We start from the raw sequence: 23201 nt of genomic DNA, 5'->3' as shown, positions 1-23201 counted from the left end.
AGGAAATGAACATGCTAGATATTATTAGCACACAGTTTCCAAGCCTTCATAACTTCAGTTACAGCATATCAAATCCCAGTTTCTGCAAACAGGGCAAAACAATTGTTCCTCACTCACACGGAGTTACATTTTCAGTATGAAGTACGGAATGAGCTGGCTTTGAGATAAGTGAATGCCAAGAAAAGCGTACAATTGTTTAAAATGTAAAATGAGTCAAACACAGCCATCCTTGCTCCAAATTAAAGTATGAAAAACTTCTGATGAAAATGGTGAGAGTTATAAACAAAACAGGAGTTTCAAAGGGCATTCTCCATTACCCTCTCCATTTTTAAAGGTTTATCCCAAAAAAAACCTCTCTGCCTGTGTTTAACACCAATTCAGGGTGATCTTGTGAACAATACTACAAATAGTGTTCACTGCCATGAATAGTCCCATGGAAGAGACAATGTTCAGTATTAAATTTCAAAGGACCTGGTGCTTGGGTTATTAGAAGTCAGAGAATTTTAAGGATGGTCTACACACACTTTGTATACCACTTTAAATATATTGGTTTAGATTAGAAACTTATTGTTAAAGTAATACAACTCTCTAGGATGGATGCAGTTATACCTGTATAAAGGTGCTTCTATTAAATACAGCTCATCAGGGGAATAAACTTGATCAGCCTAAAGACCTTTATAGTGATAAATCTGAACCCACACTAGGGGGCTGTTGCTTTAACAATATCAGTATAAAACTCACACACACCCCAATTGACACAGTTAAATTGGTACAAAAACTGTGTGGGCAGGCCTTAGAAATGTAATTTACTTTTCAATATTTAATGCTCTTAGATTTTTTTTTTTTTGTATTTTTCTCAGCATGGACAATGAAAGCAGACTCCCCAGCTATTAGTCACTTCCACCTTCAGAATTACCAGACATCAATCCAGTGCTGTAAGGTTTGAGTTACAAATGCTTCAGGGAAACCCTTTACATCCAAAGGAAAAATTCCTTTCAAAGGGATTTAAAATATATCAAGCAAACTTTCCTATTGTGCTTCTTAAAAACAACTTGACAGTCCTTTTAATTGACACTATTGCTTCAATTTTATCATAAGGTATATCATAAATGAACAGAAATACTAAGCTTAATGCCTTTTTTTCCTTTTAAAGAATCATAGGAGTTAAAGACGAACAAGATGATTTAGTCTAGTCCACCTCTTTGGGGACAATGCAGGATAGTTCTAGTATACGTTCTAGTGTTTCTCTATCTGGCTTTCAGAGTCCTTAAACCACGATTTGAGGACTTCAATAGCTTAGACATGGGTGAGGTTTTTCATAGGAGTGGGTGGGTGAGATTCTGTGGCCAGCGTTGTGCAGAGGTCAGACTAGATGATCAGAATGGTCCCTTCTGACCTTAGTATCTATGAATGGGGCTACTGACCTTCCCTTGGAAGACCAGATGACAGCCTACTACATCTCACTGTCAGGAAGTTTTTTCTGATGTTCAGGCTAAACTTTCCCTTTTCTTAATATCTTCTTCTTGATCTTAGTTATAAAACCCATGTATCTCACTAAATATTTCGACTGCCTCCTGTTTACACCCTTCACATACTTCATCCAACAAAGAGGGATCTTTCCATTGCTACTGTTGCAAAGACAGTTTCTTCAATTTAGATTCACATTTAGGGGACCTAAGGCAGAAGTATTACACCTTGGCACAATGTAACTAAAAGTTTACATGTTGTCAAACAAATATTTCAGATATTGAACACGGCACCTTGGATGTAACAGAATTTTAAAAATCCAGTTCACTTGTCACCATTTATGCCTAATGTTTGCTTTCTGCATTTCTTTCAGTTTAGAGAAAAAGAGTGGAATCAGTTTCAGTTTGTTTATAGATAGGGGATTTCTGCCTGGATTCAAGTGTATGCCTATGTGCATTTTACTGCAGGGACTAGAGTCTGACTAAGACAGCAAGATCTATTCCTTAAGATTTTTTATTGATGGGCTCAAGTGTTTGGAACATCAGCAAAATGTGTTTAACACAGCCCAAAATCAAGTTGTGACACATGGCCAGAAAGGGTTAAGCATTCTCCAGGATAAGTGACCCAAATACAACCGTTAGGGACATACTGGTAGATAACATTTGTGGTTTTGTGTGTTTACATATATATTGTTAGAGGTTAACAATGTAATCAAACAGTTTCTGTCTAAGCTGTATTCTGCTAATTCAGAGATCAAAAGGAGATCTTAAAATTTAAATGAACTGTAAATATAGTTACAGGTTTCAGAGTAGCAGCCATGATAGTCTGTATCCGCTAAAAGAAAAGGAGTACTTGCGGCACCTTAGAGACTAAGAAATTTATTTGAACATAAGCTTTCATGGGCTATAGCTCACTTCCTCAGATGCATTCCTAGAAAAAACCTTTTGTAGTGATAATCAAGGTGGGCCATTTCCAGCAGTTGACAAGAACGTCTGCTGTAGCTCACGAAAGCTTATGCTCAAATAAATTTGTTAGTCTCTAAGGTGCCACAAGTACTCCTTTTCTTTTTGTAAATATAGTGCTATCACTGTATTGATCTCTCTTTGAAATGTACAGAAAATCACCCGCGAATGGTGGAAAACAGGCAATTGCCTTATGCTAATCTGTGTAGCTAATTACCGCTTATGTTTAGGAAATAGCTCTACTTCAAAGGGTGATTGCCTGTTGTTCGCCTAAGGACTCTGTGCTGTCAAGAGAAGACTTGGAACTGTACAAAAGTCTCTTGGGTTCTGATCCTTTTTATCTCAGATCAGCCTGATGCGTTATACAGGGGAAGCTTGAGTCGTAAGACTGAGATCTCCAGTCTCACCTGGGTCATCCTGGACATGAACATTGGACTAATACCTATGGACTAATTCTGAAAGAACTCTTTGCAGCTACAAAGCTCACCATCTCTACTATGAAACTGAGCTCAGAACTGTACTCATTTCTGTATGTATACTGATATTTTAACCAATACACTTTCTCTTTTCTTTTTTTTAATAAATTTCAGTTTAGTTAATAAGAATTGGCTGTAAGCGTGTATTTACGTAAAATCTTAGAATATTCATTAACTTGGGAGGTAACGTGTCTGATCTTTTAGGATTGGTAGAACTTTCTTATATGATTAAGATTTTCAGTAATCATCATATTTGACTTAGGTGTCTGGGTCGAAGCCCAAGGCTGGGTTACTATAAGGGAACTGTCTTTTGGCTTCTGTGCAACCAGTAAGGTAGTGTAGAAGCTGTTTTGGGCTGGCTTGGTAAATCTAATTATTGAAATATCCACCAGCTTTGGGGATTGTCTGTCCCATTCTTTGCAGTTTACCCTAACTGAGTAACCTCAGTGTGGCTCACCTGGAACCCTGATCACACAAGTATCTGATAAACTTCAGGCCGCTTTCAGACCAATTCCTACCAGATGCAGAGCCAAATCTTCCAAAGTAGCACCCAGACAGACTCTCTTTGACAGGAGTAGTCAATAGGTGGACTGCGGACCAAATCTGGACCACCAGATGCTTTTGAACGGCCCCCAAAATCTTATTTACTTTTTTTTTTTTTTTGTTATTTTCTCTGAAGTCTGGACCTTGGCTATACCTTGACCAAGAAATTTGGACCTTGACAAAAAATAATTTATTACCCCTGTTCTATGACCGTCCCATAAACACCTGTACCAGGAGAAGGAGATGATGAGCTAAAATTAACCCTCTCCTCAACGGAGACCAGAGTCCCCTGCCTTATTGCACACACACTGCAGAAAATGTGTCTCAGAAGTACAGCAAGATGACCAAGTGCAGTTTTAAAGTTTCTCCTGGTACGATGGTCCTCCACTAAGGAACACTGAACTGACTGTAAAATAGCACAAAAATTTTATTCTGAGAGAACAGGAAAATCCAGTGGCACAGCCAGAGAGGGACTTGGACAGAAGGTTTCAGCACACAGTCTGCTAGGGAGTGCAAATGAGAGTGAGTAGTTGACTGCCTTTTCCTGCACCAAAACGCATACCTGTACTTTTTCTTTCCGTAGTGTTAGACGAGAAACATTTCAAACAAAGGAACAAGTCTGTATTTCTTCCAACTGCCTGTTGTAGCTCTTATGAAAGAAAAGTTGGAACACTTCTTACAGAGGGTTCCAGGGAGAAAGCTAGGATGTGCTGAAGAAAGGATGGGACAATTCCCCCTTCTCTGATGCAGTCATCCTTCTGGATGCTGCTAAACCAGCCCTTCCTGAGATTACTTGTTCTGAAGGCTCGTAAAAATTGTTCTGATGAGGTAAACTTTCACCTTTGGAATGGACTAGTTTGCTCATAATGACATGTATTAAAGATACAGCAGATATTCCCCCCAGCACCAAGGACTTCACCTCTACCATCACCCACTTCAAGAACGAAACACCATATTGTACTGTCTAAATGATCCGTACTGAAGTGTTGAGGAACATAGTATAAACACCTCCAGAAAAGGCACTTAAGCTAAGTTTCCTTGCCCAGTGTTGCTGCTTCCTACATTGGATCTGGCTAAAATGTCAGTTTGTTCAAACAAAATCAAATGAATAGATTCCTCCATCTCTCACCTCTCTCAGCCAGCATCTGCACTCTGCTAACTCAGGTTTTATCACAGGTGAAATGGAGACATTTTTGTGAAATCCTCTTATTAAGAACATTAGCACCATATCAATAAACTGAAGTGCCAGCCCTTGTGTCTTAGTTATAACACTCAAAACCACTATCACTCACCTCGCACTTGGTTTTGGTTGATCTGACAAGTACCTCTGTTCTTTTCACAGGACAATAAATCTGAGGACATTCTTGCAATACTGAAAATTAATGGGAAATTTAACTTAAACTAGCCCAACTGTGAAACTAGATAAATATGAGATTTTGTAAAACCCAAGTGAGACAGAAAGGTTTCTGCAATTGTTTTTATACAAGCAATCCCTTGCAGTCTAGGCCTCCTGGACTTCATAGCAAGGCCCAGGAGCTACACTCTGAGGCTAGGTCCCTAGATTCTGTGGTGCTTTGGTAGAAACTCCGCTCCAGCTTCACAAAAATTTTTAGATGGAGGTTTTTACTGAATTACATATGAAATTGAATCATACAATCAGTGCAGCAGTTTCAGTGCTGTTTTCATAGATTCACAGATTCCTAGGCCAAAAGGGACCAATGCGATCATGTAGTCTGACCTCCGTGTAACACAGGCCATAGAACTTCCCCAAAATAATTCCTTACGAGCTGTGCTGTTGCCACATTTCCTTTTTTTCAAATGTGCTGCCGATTTATTTTTTTAATAATTGATAATGCATAACTGCATCACAGTTGTCATGGGGAGACTGAAGGATTTGGAAACTAGGCAGAGATAACTTTACTTCTGGCACTCAGGGGGACAGTGTAGGAAGTTGTGGGATAAACACACTCACTAGGTATTTTGGCTACAATAATCAACAGTGAACTAAGTTAACTCTGAAACCTACAGTCAATATTAACATCTCACTAAGATGAATGGGACATTTCATACTTCTGAGCTATTGTTTCAAGTTGTCTGAATCAGGCAGATGCTGTTGTACTGCTTACATTCTGTTCATGTTTACAAGGTTTTCTTTGCAACCATAAGGGCTAGAAATAGTTTGTTTAAAAGGAAGCTTGGCTACTTTAGCACCAAGCTGCAGCAAGAGGTGAATTTGCTGTGAATATCCTAGTCCCACACCACAAACTCTGTCTATACTGCTGCAACCTAAACGCTGCAGCACTAAGACTGCAAAAGTGAAAGCATCTATAAGCAGAAGCTAACATGACAATTACATTGCATTATTAAGCTAAGAAATATGCAAAAAGGAAACAAGAAGCATAAACCCATGACAAGTACATTACATATTTAAAATTCTCTCTTTTAATAATCTGTGGGGCTATTAGCAGCACAGGTAATGAAATGTCTGTTTAAAACATGATTTTTAAGTTGACATGCATCACTTTTAAAATAAATAAGTCTTGAGAGTTGTAAATTTGTCCTTGTGATCCATACTTAAAGAGCTTGTTTGTATCCTCCTCTTTGGCAATAATTACCCAATGTAATTGCAGAGAAGGGCCTCAAAGTTCAATATAGCAACTAAACATACAAAAACAACAACAGCTTGCATTTACATAAAACCTTCCATCAAAGAAGGCTTTACCAACAGTAATGGTGAAGGTAAGGATTAGGTGTAGGCAGAGGCAGAGAGGAGGGCTAGTGGCGTGATTTTTTGTTGAAGTCAGTGGCAGCTGTAAGCACTCAGTATCTTTCCAAATCAAGCCATAAGTGATTGACCTAAAGTCACACAGGAAGTCCAGGGAAAAGTTAGGGCAAGAACTCAGATGTTCTGACTCCCAGTCCTGTGCTTTAATCACAAGTTCACAGAAATACCTTCTAATGACAATACACAACAGCATTAATAAAGGTGCTAAGTAACCCAATTGCAATTTTAGCCCACAAATATACCTCCTCCCCACCACATGCCATCCTTATCCCACCATACCCCATTTTCTATACACAACTCCTCTTCTGTGCTGTATCCCCAATACATCTGACTCCCTTAGGAGCTAACTGCCTTCCAACAGCTCCCATGCCCCAGCAGGAGTGGAGTTAACAGCAAGTTTCCCCAAATTCAGCAAAAAATGTTTCTTAACATTTCCTCTGAGTGTGAGGGGAAAATGGGAGCAAACATCAAATAAACTGAGAAGAAAGCCAAGAACGGTTAGTATGATGGTCAGGCCAGCCCTCTTCTGCAGTGTTTTCTCTCCAGCTGCACATTATTTCCCACAAAAAGAAAAGCAGTACTTGTGGCACCTTAGAGACTAACAAATTTATTAGAGCATAAGCTTTCGTGAGCTACAGCTCACTTCAAATTTGTTAGTCTCTAAGGTGCCACAAGTACTCCTTTTCTTTTTGCGAATACAGACTAACACGGCTGCTACTCTGAAACCTGTCATTATTTCCCACAGGAGCTTCTGCATTATAGGGGAACGCCTGATTCTAACTCACTGTGCGCCAGCCCCTGAATCTAACCTGTACTACAGAAGCTGCCCTGCTTTCCCCATCCACCCCAGCGCTCTGCTCCCAAGATCAGATCTGTGCTTGAGCATCACAGAAGTTCCTCATCTCGCCTTGTGCAGCAGTAATACTGGAGCATTGTGGGGAGAGAGAGCAGACCCTCTCCACAGAGGCTGAGTTCATAAGTAGTAAGAGGTTTCGCTTCAAAACACGATTATTTTCAGGGGAAGGGGAATTTAAAATGGATAAAACCATCATGAGAGTTTACAGAACAGCCCAAGCACTTCAGCCCCTGGCCCACAGGGGCCCCAGTACACACAGCCATTGTTGGGCTGGTCCCTTCTCTTTTGGCCACCAACTTCTCCATCTCTGGGGGAATCGGACACTCACCAGCCTGGGGAAAATAAGAGGCTGTTCTGTCCACATGGTACAGAGGGGCAATCAGCCCCTACCCAGCTCCCCCTGCACAACACCCCTAGGCTCTCCCGGGATCTCCCAGCACCTTCCCTGCCATCCGCGTCCCTTGTATCCCCCCCTGCACCACCCTATCCTCTGCCCCGCACCCCTTGCTTAACCCTGCCCCAAGTCGCCCACTGAACCCCCCTCTCACTTGCCCACCCCGCTCTGGGTCTCCCCCTTGCTTTCGCCTTCCCAACGTTTCAGGCCAGAAAGTGCCTGCCACTTTCCCAGCCTGCAGCGCCGGCGCCGGACTCACCGGGTCCCGGCGGGGAGCTGGGCCGGGTCCTGGGGGAGCTGGGATCGCACCGCGGGACGCGGCTCTCGGCTCCGGCGGCTGCCAGCGGAAGCAGGGGGAGGGGCCGGGCTTGCGGAGCGGGGAGGAGCTGGGGGGCGCCGCTGCCCGGGAGGAGGCGCCGGCTGCGGCCCCGCGGAGAGGGAAGCCGCGCTCTGCGCCCGGGGGAGCGAGCAGCGCGTCCCGTGCCCCTCCCGGGGACGGGGGCTCTTTGCTCCCTGCAGGGAGCCGGGCGTTCCCCGCGGCTGCAGACGGGCGGGGAGCTGCGAGGGCCGGCCCCGCGGAGGGGCCCTGGGCATGGGTGTGCTTGACCCTGAGGGGCCGGCCTGAGTCTGGAGCCCGGCAGCGGGCTCCGACCCGTGTCGGCTGCCCCCGCCCCCTTCGCCGCCAGAAAGGGACGGGAGCCTGCCAAGGCCCCTCAGCCACTTCCTTCCCTTGCCCCTGCTGCAGGGCTTTGGGCGGGCCAGCCTGCCCCCGGCGCTCCCTCGCTGGGGAAAGGTTTCCCGCCAGCCGGAGCCTCCTTCACGCCAATCCCCCGGGGCAGCCCTATTTCTTGCCTCGCAGAGACCTCCTGGGCTAATAGGCGGGATTGGAATAGTGGCGTGGGCGGGTCCAGCTTGCGCAGGAAGGACCGGCGGGGGAAAAGGGACGAGGTGTTGCCTTTCTACATTAACAAGGTGTCCGCTCGGACAGAGGTTGAGATGGAAATAGGAGAGACTTTTGAAAGTCTCTGGGTAAGGCTAAAAGGCGTAAAAAACAAGGGTGCTGTAATATTACAGCCCCCCCCACTAGGAAGAAGAGGTGGATGAGTCTTTTTTTTTTTTTTAAACAACTAACAAAATCATTCAAAGCACAGGACTTGGTGGTGATGGGGGGGGACTTCAACTACTCAGACATCTGTTGGGAAAATAACCCAGCAGGGCACAAATTATCCAGCAAGTTCTTGGAATGTATTGGAGACCATTTTTTATTTCAGAAGGTGGAGAAAGCTACTACGGGAGAGATTTGATTCTGACAAATAGGGAGGAACTGGTTGAGAATTTGAAGGCAGCTTGGGTGAAAGGGATCATGAAATAATAGAGTTCATGATTCTAAGGAATGGTAGGCGGGAGAACAGCAAAATAAAGACAGTGGATGTCAAGAAGGCAGACTTTAGCAAACTCAGGGAGTTGGTAGATAAGTTCCCATGGGAAACAGTCTAAGGGGAAAAACAACTGAAGACAGTTGGCAGTTTTTCAAAGAGACATTATTAAGGGTACAAGAGCAAACTAACCCACTGTGTAGGAAAGACAGGAAGTATGGCAAAAGACCACACTGGCTTAACCAGGAGATCTTCATTGATCTAAAAATCTTTCTACCAAAAGTGGAAACTAGGTCAAATTACAAAGGATGAATATAAACAAATAAGTAAGGACAAAACTAGAAAGGCCAAGGCACAAAAACGAAATCAAACTAGCTAGAGACATAAAGGGTAACAGGAAAACATTCTACAAATACGTTAGAAGCAAGAGGAAGACAAAGGACAGGGTAGGCCTGTTATTCAATGAGGGGGGAAAAACAATAACAGAAAATGTGGAAATGGCAGAGGCACTTAATGACATCTCAAAAAGAAAAGGAATACTTGTGGCACCTTAGAGACTAACAAATTTATTAGAGCATAAGCTTTCGTGAGCTACAGCTCACTTCATCGGATGCATTTGGTGGAAAATACAGTGGGGAGATTTATATACACACACAGAGAACATGAAACAATGGGTTTTATCATACACACTGTAAGGAGAGTGATCACTTAAGATGAGCCATCACCAGCAGTGGCGGGGAAGGAGGAAAACCTTTCATGGTCACAAGCAAGGTAGGCCATTTCCAGCAGTTAACAAGAACATCTGAGGAACGGTGGGGTGGGGGGGAGAAATAACATGGGGAAATAGTTTTACTTTGTGTAATGACTCATCCATTTCCAGTCTCTATTCAAGCCTAAGTTAATTGTATCCAGTTTGCAAATTAATTCCAATTCAGCAGTCTCTCGTTGCAGTCTGTTTTTGAAGTTTTTTTTGTTGAAGGATAGGCACCCTCAGGTCTGTAATCGAGTGACCGGAGAGATTGAATGACTTCTTTGTTTCAGTTTTCACCAAAAAGGTTGGTGGTGATTGGGCGTCTAATGTAGTGAATGTCAATGAAAATGAGGTAGGATCAGAGGCTAAAATAGGGAAAGAACAAGTTAAAAATTACTTAGACAAGTTAGGTGTCTTCAAGTCACCAGGGCCTGATAAAATGCATCCTAGAATACTCAAAGAGCTGACTGGAGAGATACCTGAGTCGTTAGCAACCATTTCTGAAAAGTCATGGAAGACAGGAGAGATTCCAGAAGACTGGAAAAGGGCAAATATAGTGCCAAGCTATAAAAAGGTAAAAAGGACAACCTGAGAAATTACAGACCAGTCAGCTTAACTTCTGTACCGGGAAAGATAATAGAGCAAATAATTAAGCAGTCAATTTGCAAACATCTAAAAGATAATAAGGTGTTAAGTAACAGTCAGCATGGATTTGTCAAGAACAAATTGCGTCAAACCAACCTGATAGCTTTCTTTGACAGGGTAACACAAGCCCTGTGGATGGGGGGAAGCGGTAGACATGGTATATCTTGACTTTAATAAAGCTTTTGATACGGTCTCGCATGACCTTCTCATAAACAAACCAGGGAAATGCAACCTAGATGGAACTACTATAAGGTGGGTGCAGAACTGGTTGGAAAACTATTCCCAGTGAATAGTTATCAGTGCTTCTCAGTCATGCTGGAAGGGCATAACGAATGGGGCCCCACAGGAATCAGTTCTGGGCTAGTTCTGTTCAATATCTTTATCAATTATTTAGATAATGGCATAAAGAGTGCACTTACAAAGTTTGTGGATGACACCAAGCCGGCTGGGGTTGCAAGTGCTTTGGAGGATAGGATTCAAATTCAAAATGGTCTGAAGTAAACAGGATGACATTCAGTAAGGACAAATGCAAAGTACTGAACTTAGGAAGGAAAAATAAGTTGCAAACATGACTGCCTAGGAAGGAGTACTGCAGAAAGGGATCTGGGGATCATAGTGGAACGCAAGCTAAATCTGAGTCAACAGTGTAACGCTGTTGCAAAAAAAGCAAACATCATTCTGGGATGTATTAGTAGGAGTGTTGTAAGCAAGACACAAGAAGTAATTCTTCCGCTCTACTCCACTCTGATTAGGCCTCAACTGGAGGATTGTGTCCAATTCTGGGCACCACATTTCAGGAAAGATGTGGACAAACTGGAGAAGGTCCAGAGAAGAGCAACAAAAATGATTAAAGGTCTAGAAAACATGACCTATGAGAAAAGATTTTAAAAAGTGGGTTTGTTTAGTCTGGAAAAGAGAAGACTGAGAAGGGATATGATAACAGTTTTCAAGCACATAAAAGGTTGTTACAAGGAGGAGGGAGAAAAATTGTTCTCATTAACCTCTGAGGATAGGACAAGAATCAAATGGCCTTAAATCGCAGCAAGGGAGGTTTAGGTTAGACATTAGAAAAAATTCCTAACTGCCAGGATAGTTAAGCACTGGAATAAATTGCCTAGGGACGTTGTGGAATCTCCATCATTGGAGATTTTTAAGAGCAGGTTAGACAAACACCTGTCAGGGATAGTCTATAATACTTTGTCCTGCCATGCCTGCAGGGAACTGGACTAGATGACCTCTCGAGGTCCATTCCAGTCCTACGATTTAATAACCCCTCTGGCTCCTGGGTGTTTACATACTCAGGGTATTGGAGACAGGGAACCCGTCCCACACCCCCAGTTACTGCTCAGCTCAACTGGGCAGTCTTGTAATCTCTCCTCATAAAAGTATCTCTCCAGCCCCCAGTTAGCTCCCTGGTCCTGAGGAGCCCAGAACTGAACTCAGCATTAAGGGTGCAAGCTCCCCAGTGCTGAATTAGAATGGCAATTGCCTGCCTGCTACATGAAATCAGCAGGCCTGATGGGTATGGCCCTTCACTGCACTGGCATTTACGCTGCCATATCACATGGCAAACTCCTTGCTAACCTGTTGGCTGCTGTCGCTTCCAGTCTCTCTTGCTATTCCAGCTGACAGACCCTGTAATATTTTTTTTCTAAGCCAGAGGGGAGCCTCTAACTATATCTCCTTGCTTCTGTGTATCAGGGAGACAACTACCTCTCTTGGATGCCTTAGGCCCAATAGAGAGCTCTCCATGGAGTTAGATTCATCCAGCCTGGATGCTAGTGGAAAAGCAGTAAAAACTTCATATAGCCTGATGCTTCGTTAGCTGTTCTGTGATCCCCACTGCAACCACGGCATCTAGGGGAAACCTTGGCAGGAAACTGGAGTGGAGAAATGGGGCAGGGGGACATCCCCAGAGCGCTGGCAGAAACCTGTGTGATGCTAGGAGATCTGCATGATTCCATAGGTGGACCCACTACCCATTCCACAGGCTGGAACAAACAAATCCCAGCACCACAAAGTACAAGGAAAACCTCTGAGTTCTCCTCTCTCCAGAGTCTCACCCTCTTAGTATTTCTGCAGGAGGAGGTGATTATTCCCAGTTTCACCAAGGTAGCTCCATAGATACTAAGGTCAGAAGGGACCATTCTGATCATCTAGCCCGACCTCCTGCATAATGCAGGCCACAGAATCTCACCCACCCACTCCTACAAAAAACCTCACCTATGTCTGAGCTATTGAAGTCCTCAAATCCTGGTTTAAAGATTTCAAGGAGCAGAGAATCCTCCCTCAAGTGACCCGTGCCCCATGCTACAGAGGAAGGCGAAAAACCTCCAGGGCCTCTTCCAATCTGCCCTGGAGGAAAATTCCTTCCCGACCCCTGTGTATTTCTCTAAAAAGGAGTACTTGTGGCACCTTAGAGACTAACAAATTTATTTGAGCATAAGCTTTCGTTTCCTCCACCAAATGCATCCGATGAAGTGAGCTGTAGCTCACGAAAGCTTATGCTTAAATAAATTTGTTAGTCTCTAAGGTGCCACAAGTACTCCTTTTCTTTTTGCGAATACAGACTAACATGGCTGCTACTCTGAAACCTGTGTATTTCTCTGTCCCCCATGGCCTTTGCCACTCCCAAGGCAGTAGCACCTGCACAATTAATTTGCTTTTTATCACCTCATCTTCCAGATCTTCAGTAATAAAGACTGACATGTGAAGCCAGGCCTCACCATGCTCATTACCATAGAATCTAAGCACTTCCCATTAGTGATTAAACAACATGACTAATGTCTGTCACATGTTTGTTCTCGCATTCTTTCCTCAGGGGGGAAAGTGCGTGCAGTGGAGTGATTTGTTTGATGTTGATAAATGCAAAGTAATGCACATTGGAAAACATAATCCCAACTATACATACAAAATGATGGGATTTATATTAGCTGTTACCACTCAAGAAAGAATGGGAGTCTTGGAGTCATTGTGGATAGTTCTGTGAAAACATCTATTCACTATGCAGCAGCAATCAAAAAAGCTAACAGCATGCTAGGAACCATTAGGAAAGGGACAGATAATAAGACAGTAAATATAATGCCCATATATAAATCCATGGTATGCCCTGTCATAAATATAAAGGAAAGGGTAACCACTTTTCTGTATACAGTGCTATAAAATCCCTCCTGGCCAGAGGCAACATCCTATTACCTGTAAAGGGTTAAGAAGCTCAGCTAACCTGGCTGGCACCTGACCCAAAGGACCAATAAGGGAACAAGATACTTTTAAATCTTGGTGGGGGAAGGAGAAGGTTTTTGTTTATGCTCTTTGTTTCTCTTCAGCTTCAAATTTGGCCAGCTCTAGTTTATTAGCTGCTTTAGTGGTAGTCATTTTCTTACTTTCTTGTGGTTAATTTTGAACCAGAGATCATTTTGAACTAAAAGCACAGACCTGAAGCGGTTTTTTTGTAAAGCTAAGAGCAGCTAGAGAGTTTTCTGTCTATTTGCCTGGAGACAGAGGTGTTAGTTTTTTTACAAAGGGATTTTTCTTTTTTGAGCTGGAGTTTTCTCTACCTAAAGGCAAGGTAGTTAACCTCCTGCAGGGAAATTCACAAGTGTGTTTTTTTTTTTTTTTTAACTCTAACTCTCAGGTATAGCTAGAGTTAAGCATAAGAAAGCAGGAAAATGACTACCAGTGAAGCAGCTAATAAACTAGAGCTGACCAGATTTAAAGCTGAAGAGAAACTAAAAGAGCATGATAGACAGATGGCCTTAAGGCACTTGGAGATAGAGGCAGAAAAAGCCAGGGTGGAGGCAGAGGAAGCTGCCCACAAGAGAGCTATGGAGGAAAAAGAGAGGAAGCATGCATTGGAGATGGAGAAGGCAAGGGCTCAGCAGAATATACCACTCTATTGACACAGGTAATGCTCACCCAATTAGAGCCAAATCTTATCGGTTGTGTCCCCTCAAGCTAAAACTGCTATAGAACTGGAGATCCAGGATATGCTACAGATGGGTGTAATCCACCCCTCCTGCAGTGCATGGGCATCTCCAGTGGTTCTAGTTCCCAAACCAGATGGGGAGATACGTTTTTGCCTGGACTACCATAAGCTAAATGCTGTAACTCACCCAGACAATTATCCAATGCCATGCACAGATGAACTATTGGAGAAACTGGGACAGGCCCAGTTCATCTCTACCTTGGATTTAACCAAGGGGTACTAGCAGGTACCACTAGATGAATCTGCCAAGGAAAGGTCAGCCTTCATCACACATGTCGGGCTGTATGAATTTAATGTGCTCCCTTTTGTGCTGCAGAATGCACACGCCACCTTCCAAAAACTTGTAGATGGTCTCCTAGCGAGATTGGGAGAATATGCAATCGGCTACCTTGATGATGTGGCCATATTTTTGGATTCCTGGGCAGAACACCTAGAACATCTACAAAAAGTCTTTGAGTACATAAGGGAGGCAGAACTAACGGTGAAGGCTAAGAAATGTCAAATAGGCCTAAACAGAGTGACTTACCTTGGACACCAGGTGGGTCAAGGAACTATCAACCCCCTACAGGACAAAGTGGATGCTATCCAAAAGTGGCCTGTCCCAAAGTCAAAGAAACAGGTCCAATCCTTCTTAGGCTTGGCCGGTTATTACAGGCAATACAGCCAAATTGCCGCCCCACTGACAGACCTAACCAAAAAGAAACAGCCGAATGCCGTTCAGTGGACCGAAGAGTGTCAGAAGGCCTTTAACCAGCTTAAAGTGACACTCATGTCTGAGCCTGTGCTAAGGGCCCTAGACTTTGACAAACCATTCCTAGTAAGCACAGATGCATCTGAGCGTGGTGTGGGAGCAGTCTTAATGCAGGAAGGACTGAATCAAGAGTTCCATCCTGTCGTGTTTCTCAGCAAGAAGCAGTCTGAGAGGGAAAGCCACCGGTCAATCAGCGAAAAGGAATGTTACGCCATTGTCTACGCTCCGGAAAAGCTATGCCCATACGTTTGGGGGATCAAATATTGTTCGGAATGATTTCTCCTTTATTACTCCCTACCGGTTATTGCTAATGGAGCCATTATCCAGTAGGTGGATTTTTGCATAGTGATTCTCTCATGTTTCTTTTTGTCCTGATGTATATGTCACAGTCCCTCTGACGTGTCTCATGCCCATTAACTATAGCATTAATATAATCTGCTTCTCTACTTCCTTTGCTAGCCTTTACCCAACTCCATTTCAAGTGAAGGGTGATCTATGATTAAGGCATTGGACTGGTACGAAGGAGATCTAGGTTCAATTCCCAGCTCTGCTGTAGCCTCCTTTTGTAACCTGGGGACAAATCACTTATTCTCTCTATGCCACGGTGTCACACCTGTGAAATGGGATAATAATAGTCTTTCTCCTGCCCTTTGTCTTTCTCTATTTATGCAATAAGTTCTTCCAGGGAGAGCCTGCCTCTTGCTATGTGTAAATACAACACCTAGCAGCATGGGGCCTTGATCACAATTAGAGCCTCTAGGCTCTACTGTAATTCAAGTAAAGGATAATAAATCATTTCCAGCAAAGCCGCTTTGTTTTCTCTCCATACCTTTACCATTGTGCAGTTCTTTTTGAAGCCTCAGTGATTATTTCTTAGAGGGTTTTGTTTTGTACTCAGTGGAAATGTAGCTTGCTCTGCCTTAATTAAGTTGGGCTTAATACCTGCGAGAAGAGGCTATGGGGGCAGAGATCATTCCACCCCAGAAGGGGGCTCAGCCCCCAAATAGGTTCTGCATAGATCTCACCAGCTCTGCAAGAGGCCACAGCCTGGGACTGTCGCCCAGTGTAGGCGCACCTAACAGAAGGGCGTTGAGGTACCTTGTGGAGAGGGAATCTTGCACGGCTGCTGTCAGTGGGCTTTTTTTTTTTTCTGTGCATGCAGAAAATGTCGAACTGTCTCCAGGGCTATCAGACTGATCCCACCCCCTCCTTTTGCCTCCAACAAAAACATAATTAAAAAAATGTTAACAAGGACATTAAAATAAATTGAATTTAAGCTTTCAGTGCAGGCTGGCAGGAAGGATTTAGGAAGTGGCAGGGGAAGTTGAGCAAATATTTCAGGAATGCTGGAAGTTCATGTTTATAAATCCATGCTTTACTGGACAGGAAAAAAATCTCTCAGGGTTTAATCTTTATCTGCCATTAGCTGAGCATGGTTCTTTTGCTACTTGCTGTGGTTTATGGGTGAAGATTTAGGATCTCATAGGATTAAAAATAGGTAGGCTTCTCCACAGACAATTCACTTATTGTCCATTAAAGTGTTACTACAACTGAGATTTACTGAAAACTACTTCCCCCTCCCCTCAATTTGTATCTTGAAATTTAGACTAGGTAGCAGTGACACCTAATGGACAATAACAGAGCTGTAGCTGAATACTGCACATATGGAATGCTGGAATTTTAGGCATTTAAAACTAGGTTGTGTGTTCTAGTTCTGTCTTTTGCTTCTTCTTACATAGGCCCAGGGGTGCAACATATGCTCCACTCCACAGCCAACCAGTTCTGCCCACTGCCAAAGTGGCTAGCAGCACCAGCCCTGCATAAACCTTGTGCTTACCTGAGTTCAGGGACTGGGACTGTGAGCAGCACCTGCAACAGGGGACACAAAAAGGGTTCTTCTTCTCTTGCATCCCATGCAGGAACTAGCCACTATCCAGTCCTAAGTAGGAGGGCCCAAATAAGATGGCAATCCCTGGGATCAGTAACATGCTCCAGTGCTTTGAGGTCTGGTTTGAGGTCTTTTGCAGAGGGTGGGTTCTTCATCCTCAGCCGTACAACACATCTATTGAGCTGGTCACACTGCAAGGCATATAACTTACTCTACTGTTACCATATTGGGGTCTGGAGGGAGCTGCAGTTTAGTCATTTTGTGTGTATGCGTGCCCCTAAACCTATAGAAAATACCTCCTTCCTCCATACACTGGCTTTCGCATAGTGTGCCATACTGATAAACTGCTAATGTACCGTTCAGCTGCCATCTGTCCTTGTTTTTTAAGGACATTTTAAAATCATATTTCAAATCTAACCTTTCAATCTATTCTCCAGGTTCCAGTCTAGTGCTTCAATGGGGTTAAAGTCACTATTCATAGCTCAGAAGCATTGGTGTCCCTATATCTGCACTATTGGGGATACCTCCTTTAGAACCATCTGCAGATTTAATTACCATGCTGTTTGCTCCCTCTTCCAGCTCATTAATCATGCTGTTACATGCGAGTAGACCTAACACTGATCTCCTCAGTACCCACCCTTCCCATGGTTAATATATTGCCATTTATCATGCCCCTTAATTATGGTTCTTCAACAAGTTTTTCAGATAACTTCTAATATCCAAGCAAATTTGAATTGATCTTTCACATCACATTTTGTGAGGTCTGGTAGCAAAACCTTACTACAATCAAGGTACATTAGAGCTACTGCATTTTTTTTTTGCCACTATTTGAGTAATTTGGTTAAAAAAACCTGATCAGCTTTGACTGATTTGATTTGAGCAATTGATTCTTGCTGCTTATTTCTCCTCATTGCTTTGTTCTTTGGATACTTTGAGACTTTCTCTCCATGGTTATTGTTAACTTACTAGGGCTTGAAGCTACTTGCTCAAGAATGAGAGAAAAGGCAAATCAATGAAAAACAAGATTGCAGCTAAAAATACCTGTTAGCTAAGGGGGGGCGGGGAAGCAGCCTACAAAACTCAGTTACTAAAATGGCTACTTTAGGGCTGCAGCTGCTTCTCTCCCACAGATTGAAAGAACTAGCTCCCAGATGGGCTTGCTGGGAAAGGAGAGCGCAAAACCATAGTAGAGGTCACTAGTAGTAATAATCAAGCAAGTTATAGAGAAAGTAGTAGCTATTTAGAAACTATTTGAATCACTATTTTTCTGAGGGCTAAGGACAGGGTGGAAAACAACCCTAGGTTTTTCATACTGGCAGCTGGCCATGTTTGCAACAATTGTGTGCTTTTAAACTTCCACTGATGTTACTGTATGTTTCTAAATGCTTAAGGTCTGCCTTAGGTTTTCCCATCTTTGCTGCTGACTTGCTGTGTGATCGTTGGAAAGTCCCTTACGCTCTTTGTAAGTAGATAAGACATGCAACACAATCTTACTGCCGTTTAATTAAAGTGGTGTTTTTAACCTGATTTAGTTAAAACTGGCTTGAGTTTGGGTGCAGACACTCTTATTGCAGTTTAGCTTAATCTGTTTTTTTTTTTTAAAACATAAGAGCATCTACACCCCAAACTTGTGCCAATGTAATTAAATCAGTTTAAAACACATCTTTACTTAAACAACTACAAAGTTGTGTAGACTAGGCCTCAGTTTCTTTACCAATAATATGGGGATTATAATATTTACCTACCTCACCAGGTTAGATTTAGCTGGTTACTGCTTTTAAAGCACTCTGAGAGCTTCATAGTTGCACAATAGCACAGGCCCACCCCAGTAACTAGAAGAGTTTAATGACAACTCCTCTATCCCATCATACATTTGGAATTTTAAGGCTTGACCCCTCAGTGCTGCTGTTTCCCCTCCTGCTTTTTGTCTGTCTTGTCTGCTCAGACTGTAAGCTTTTTGCTGTTTGTACAGCACCTACCACAGTGGGGTTCCAATCTCAGCTGGGGCCCATTTGTACTGTAATACAAATTCATAGTGATGATAAAGTGTCAGTAACCCTGGCTTTGCTTAGCAGCTCAACAGTTTCTTTTTCAAAGCAAATCCCACTGTCCTTTCTTCTGAACTTCTTCTCACATCCGTGCCCCTCAGAACCCTGTGTACAAATACGGACTTGTAGATGCCGGCATCTTCCTGAAGATTTTCTACTGTTCCTAGCAAACGTTCAGCCCCACTGGTGCCAACAACAGGGAGAGTGATGGTATGGACATTATAGAATAGAATAATAAAATATTAGGGTTGGAAGAGACCTCAGGAGATCATCTAGTCCAATCCCCTGTTCAAAGCAGGACCAACACCAACTAAATCATCCTAGCCAGGGCTTTGTCAAGTTGGGCCTTAAAAACCTCTAAGGATGGAGATTCCACCACCTCCCTAGGTAACCCATTCCAGTGCTTCACCACCCTCCTAGTTGGCTGTGGTCATTTTAATTTACAATTTAGTGGGGACCTGCTCTAAGGTTTTAACGATCACGTCCCTAGGTGACATGATGGTTAAAACACCAGAGAACGTTCTCCCATTACTGCTGCACCAATGGGAGATTTTGAGGCCAATGTTAGTGCAGACACAGCCTTAAGGACTTTGTGCTTGAGTATCAGCTGCCTCCTGATCCATTCAGAAATGCAGGTGTGCAGTGTTCATAGACCAGCTGAATGACTCAAACAAAGGAGAAAGCTTCTATTTACACACACAGTGTCATTGGCTGTTGTTCTTTAGTTGAGCTCATTTACCCTCAGGCAGTGTCAGCTGGCAATTAGTGAAAGGCAATCTAGAAAGAAACTTTTGTGAATGTCACAGGGCCTGGGTGGAATAGGCTAGATTTTGCAACATTCCAGAACATGGTGCAGATTCCCTTAAAACACAGGCTGGAAATGCCGTAGAAAGCCCTTCTGTCACTGCTCCGGATATAGCCAGGGCAGTGCCCTACCTCTGTAGTGCTCAGCAGGTGCTGCCCAAGCAACACGGATGCAGTGCAGACCCTGGGTCAGGTCACTTTGGTTTCCCATGTGCTCCTGTTGGCTAGAACACAGTGTTTTTCCATACGCCAAGAGTCTGATGGATGGAAGTGTATGAAACAAATGTGTAAGATACTACAGTCTTTTGTTATTTTTCAAGAAAGAGTTGATGTTAAAAGCACCTGTAAAATGTGTTCGGAGGCATTGTGCCTGGACATCTGATTCTTCATCAGCTCCCCCACTCCCCATCAGCAGCGCAAACGCCTCTTCCAATTCCTCACAGCTAGACCTGTCTGGCTGATTCTTCTCCAACAAGGGACTCCATCACATTGGTATTGTGGGGCTCCATGTTTATCATCGCTCACTGAAGCCAGGGCACATGGCAGTTTACAAGGGAAGAAGAGATTTCTCCAGCTGCCTGCCCCACAAACTCAGCTGGGCCTCTGAAAGCCCAGCTGGGTTTTAATTCTTCTCAAGCATCATCACCAATAATAAGGAGCTGGCTGGACAAATTGTGCCCTCAGTGGCCTGTGTGCAACCCCACTGCCTGGAATGAAACAAAGGTAACTGATTGGATCTTAGTAACCATAGTTTTGCTGGTGCACGAGAAGGGTCAGACTCCAGCTCCTTGAGCTGTGCTGGCTGTACAGGGCAAACAGGAGTGAAAAGAAAAAAGATCTTATTTCAGTCCAAACAGTCAGCCCATGTGATTCTGAACACGCACCAGAAGCAGATCTACTGAGTACAAAGGCAAGGTTTTACACATTCACCCCTCTGAGCAGAGCTGCACTTCAAAGGAAAGAAAGCATCTCATAAAGAAGAAAGTGTCATTCACACAAGCCCAGCTTGGTAGGGTAGCTTTACTTCCCTTAGTACTGTACAGAAGACCTGAGCAAGCGTGGTGCTCAGACAAGGCTAATCAGAAGAAATGTGTGACAGTACGTGTGCAAATGAGTCCACTTGTATAGGTGATTATGTGTGTATGTGTCTGCTTGCACACATGCATTGCTGTGTGCATGCTTGTGCCTGGTCATGTCTATTTTGCAGATCTCTATTCTTGCATCCATTTAACTGTGCAAGTGTGTCTCTGGGCAAGTGTGCTGGCCTGGAGTGCACACGTGGACCTGTGAATACATACATGACTGTCTGTATGTGTACATGACCAAGCATGGACTCAGCTTGTACTTGTGACCCAGTGCATGAGATTGGGTGCAAGCATGCCGGTGTACATCTGTGACTGTATGTCTGTGCATATGAGCTTGTGTATGATGCACATCTGCATCCGATTATCCTTGAGCTGCTCAGCGGCCTGGTCGCCCCAAATAACATGGAACCCAAAGAGGCAGTTAACAGAGATTGGTGGTGTGGTGTGATGTTGTGTGTTTCAATTTCTTTGGTTTCAAGCCTTTTCCCCATTTACACAAGCCCATGACGCTGCACTATTTGACGCTTGCAATCACCAAACTAGCTCGAAGATTCTTTTCTGAAAATACACCATGTCTGCAGTTTATTTTTTGGATTGGTATTGGGGGTTAGGTACGGGGCGTTTCCCTCAGATATACATTCATGGAGGCAGTTCCAGGGCAGCGAATCTCTAGTCCTTCACCAGCCGGTAGATGTGATGCTGGGCACCATGTTCACTAGCTGACACCTCAAAAACATACGCTATGCACAGCAAGGTCTCTTGAGTGTCCCTGTTTGTCACAACCTAGACAGACGAGAAAGGAAAGCAAGAAAGCAAGTGCTATTTTTTCTGTCTCAACTTGTAAATATTCTAACATCTTTAAATGTATCCAGTGTTAAACATAATCCACAGAATGAACAACAGGAAAGATACACAGTTTAGCAATGACACCCCAAACTGGGGCTGTCTCCAAACACCAGTAATGAAACCTCTGCTTGGTACCAACAGGGGGGCGCTTTCTCACAACGTGAGGACTGAGATGCAGTGAAAGGAGCAGAAGCGTCCTCAGGACCATAAAGAATGGAAATATGTGGCCAGTGAATAATAAGCACTCACCAAGCAAGGGGGGGAAAGTCTTGTCAGGACTGGGAGCAGTGAGCAGCCGTGTGTCCTTGGAGCCAGCAGATGTCACTGTTCCCAAAGGGTGAGTTACACTGAGAATTCCCCAGCCCTGAGAGGGTGCTGAAGGGAAAGGTCTCCTGATGCCAGTGAAAGAGGGCTCTTAGCAGCTTGTGGAGTGCGGTAGGAGGGGACATCAAGCCTTGGAGCCTAATTCACAGTTGAGATGTAAGCAGGGGGTGACAGGTTTGTAAAAATTTTGCTGGTGCCCAGAACCCGTCCCCCCCAACTCCGCCCCCCATCTGCCTAAGGCTCTGGGAGGGAGTTGCGGGGGAGGTCTGGGGTGCAGGCCCTGGGCTGGGGATTGGTGTGCAGGAGGGGTGCAGGCTCTGGGAGGGAGTTTGGGTGCAGAAGGGGTGAGATGTTGGGCTCTGGGATGAAGTTTGGGTGCTGGGTGCAGGCTCTGGGCTGAGGGGCACAGGCTCTGGGACAGAGTTTGGGTGCTGGGTGCAGGCTCTGGGATGGAGTTTGGGCATGGGAGGGGGCGCGGAGGGAGGGGGTGCAGGCTCTGGGAGGCAGTTTGGGGGTGGGAGGGGGTGTGGAGAGAGGGGATGCAGGGGTGATAGCTGTGGGGTGGGGTTGGGGATGAGGGGTTCATGATGCAGGAGGGGGCTCAGGGCTGGAGCAGAGGGTTGGGGTGCAGGGGGTGAAGGCTCTGGCTGGGGGTGTGGGCTCGGGGGTGGGGCAGGGCTGGGGATGAGTTTTGAGTGCAGGTAGGCTGCCCCGGGGCTGGGGCCAGAGAGGAGGACTCCCCTCAGCCCTCTCCCTGCCGGCAGCAGTGAGCTCTGGGGGAGGGGCCCCCCTCTCCCCTCTGGCAGCACACTTACCCCGTACCACTGTCACTGCATGTGATCCTAGGGCCCCTCTCAGATCCAGGAAGCTCCCTTGTCTCCCCTGTGGTGGGTGCTGGGGGGGGGAGGGGACGGCTTCCATCACATGTGCACCTCCTCCCCTGCTGCTGCCCCTTGCCCAGCGTAGGGCAGGAGCAGTGACTGCGGGCGGGGGGACCCTCTGTGCTAGTGGTGGGTCCCAATGGAAAAGGGAAGAGTCCGAGGCAGAAGGGCAGGGTCAGGGCACCCTGCCCCTGGCATTAGCGGATGTCGGACACTAGGACCCTGCGGCTGCAGTTGATACCAGAAGCCAGCAGAGTGGAGGCAGCATGGAGCTGCAGGGGAGAGTCAGGGATGCTCCTGGACCCAGGGGAGGTGCAGGGGGGCAGCAAGTGGG

The 23201-nt window shown here is 44.7% G+C and overlaps 2 protein-coding genes across 6 annotated transcripts in view; both read right to left on the bottom strand.

Annotated features, from left to right (window-relative positions):
* Positions 1 to 8082, bottom strand: part of TSPAN9 (tetraspanin 9) — a 275294-nt gene extending 267212 nt beyond the window's left edge. For 3 of the 5 annotated variants that reach the window (XM_043514550.1, XM_038388103.2, XM_038388110.2), the window contains exon 1: positions 7743 to 7949. The gene's annotated coding sequence lies outside the window, so the exon portion shown is untranslated. Of the gene's footprint in view, positions 1 to 7742 lie in introns of all 5 variants that reach the window. The other 2 variants (XM_038388093.2, XM_038388121.2) reach the window with 2 other exon arrangements.
* Positions 8083 to 21295: 13213 nt separating this feature from the next.
* The window catches only part of TEAD4 (TEA domain transcription factor 4), an 80057-nt gene continuing 78151 nt past the window's right edge, over positions 21296 to 23201 (bottom strand). Inside the window, exon 13 of the mRNA XM_038394842.2 lies at positions 21296 to 21599. Coding sequence (XP_038250770.1) covers positions 21486 to 21599 — 114 coding nt within the window. The 3' untranslated portion in view covers positions 21296 to 21485. The remainder of the gene's footprint in view (positions 21600 to 23201) is intronic.

This window comes from Dermochelys coriacea, chromosome 1 (assembly GCF_009764565.3).
Source record: "Dermochelys coriacea isolate rDerCor1 chromosome 1, rDerCor1.pri.v4, whole genome shotgun sequence".
NCBI classification, from domain to species: Eukaryota; Metazoa; Chordata; order Testudines; family Dermochelyidae; genus Dermochelys; species Dermochelys coriacea.
The sequence above is the reverse complement of the archived record's forward strand: the minus strand, read 5'-3'. Positions and strand labels throughout refer to the sequence as shown.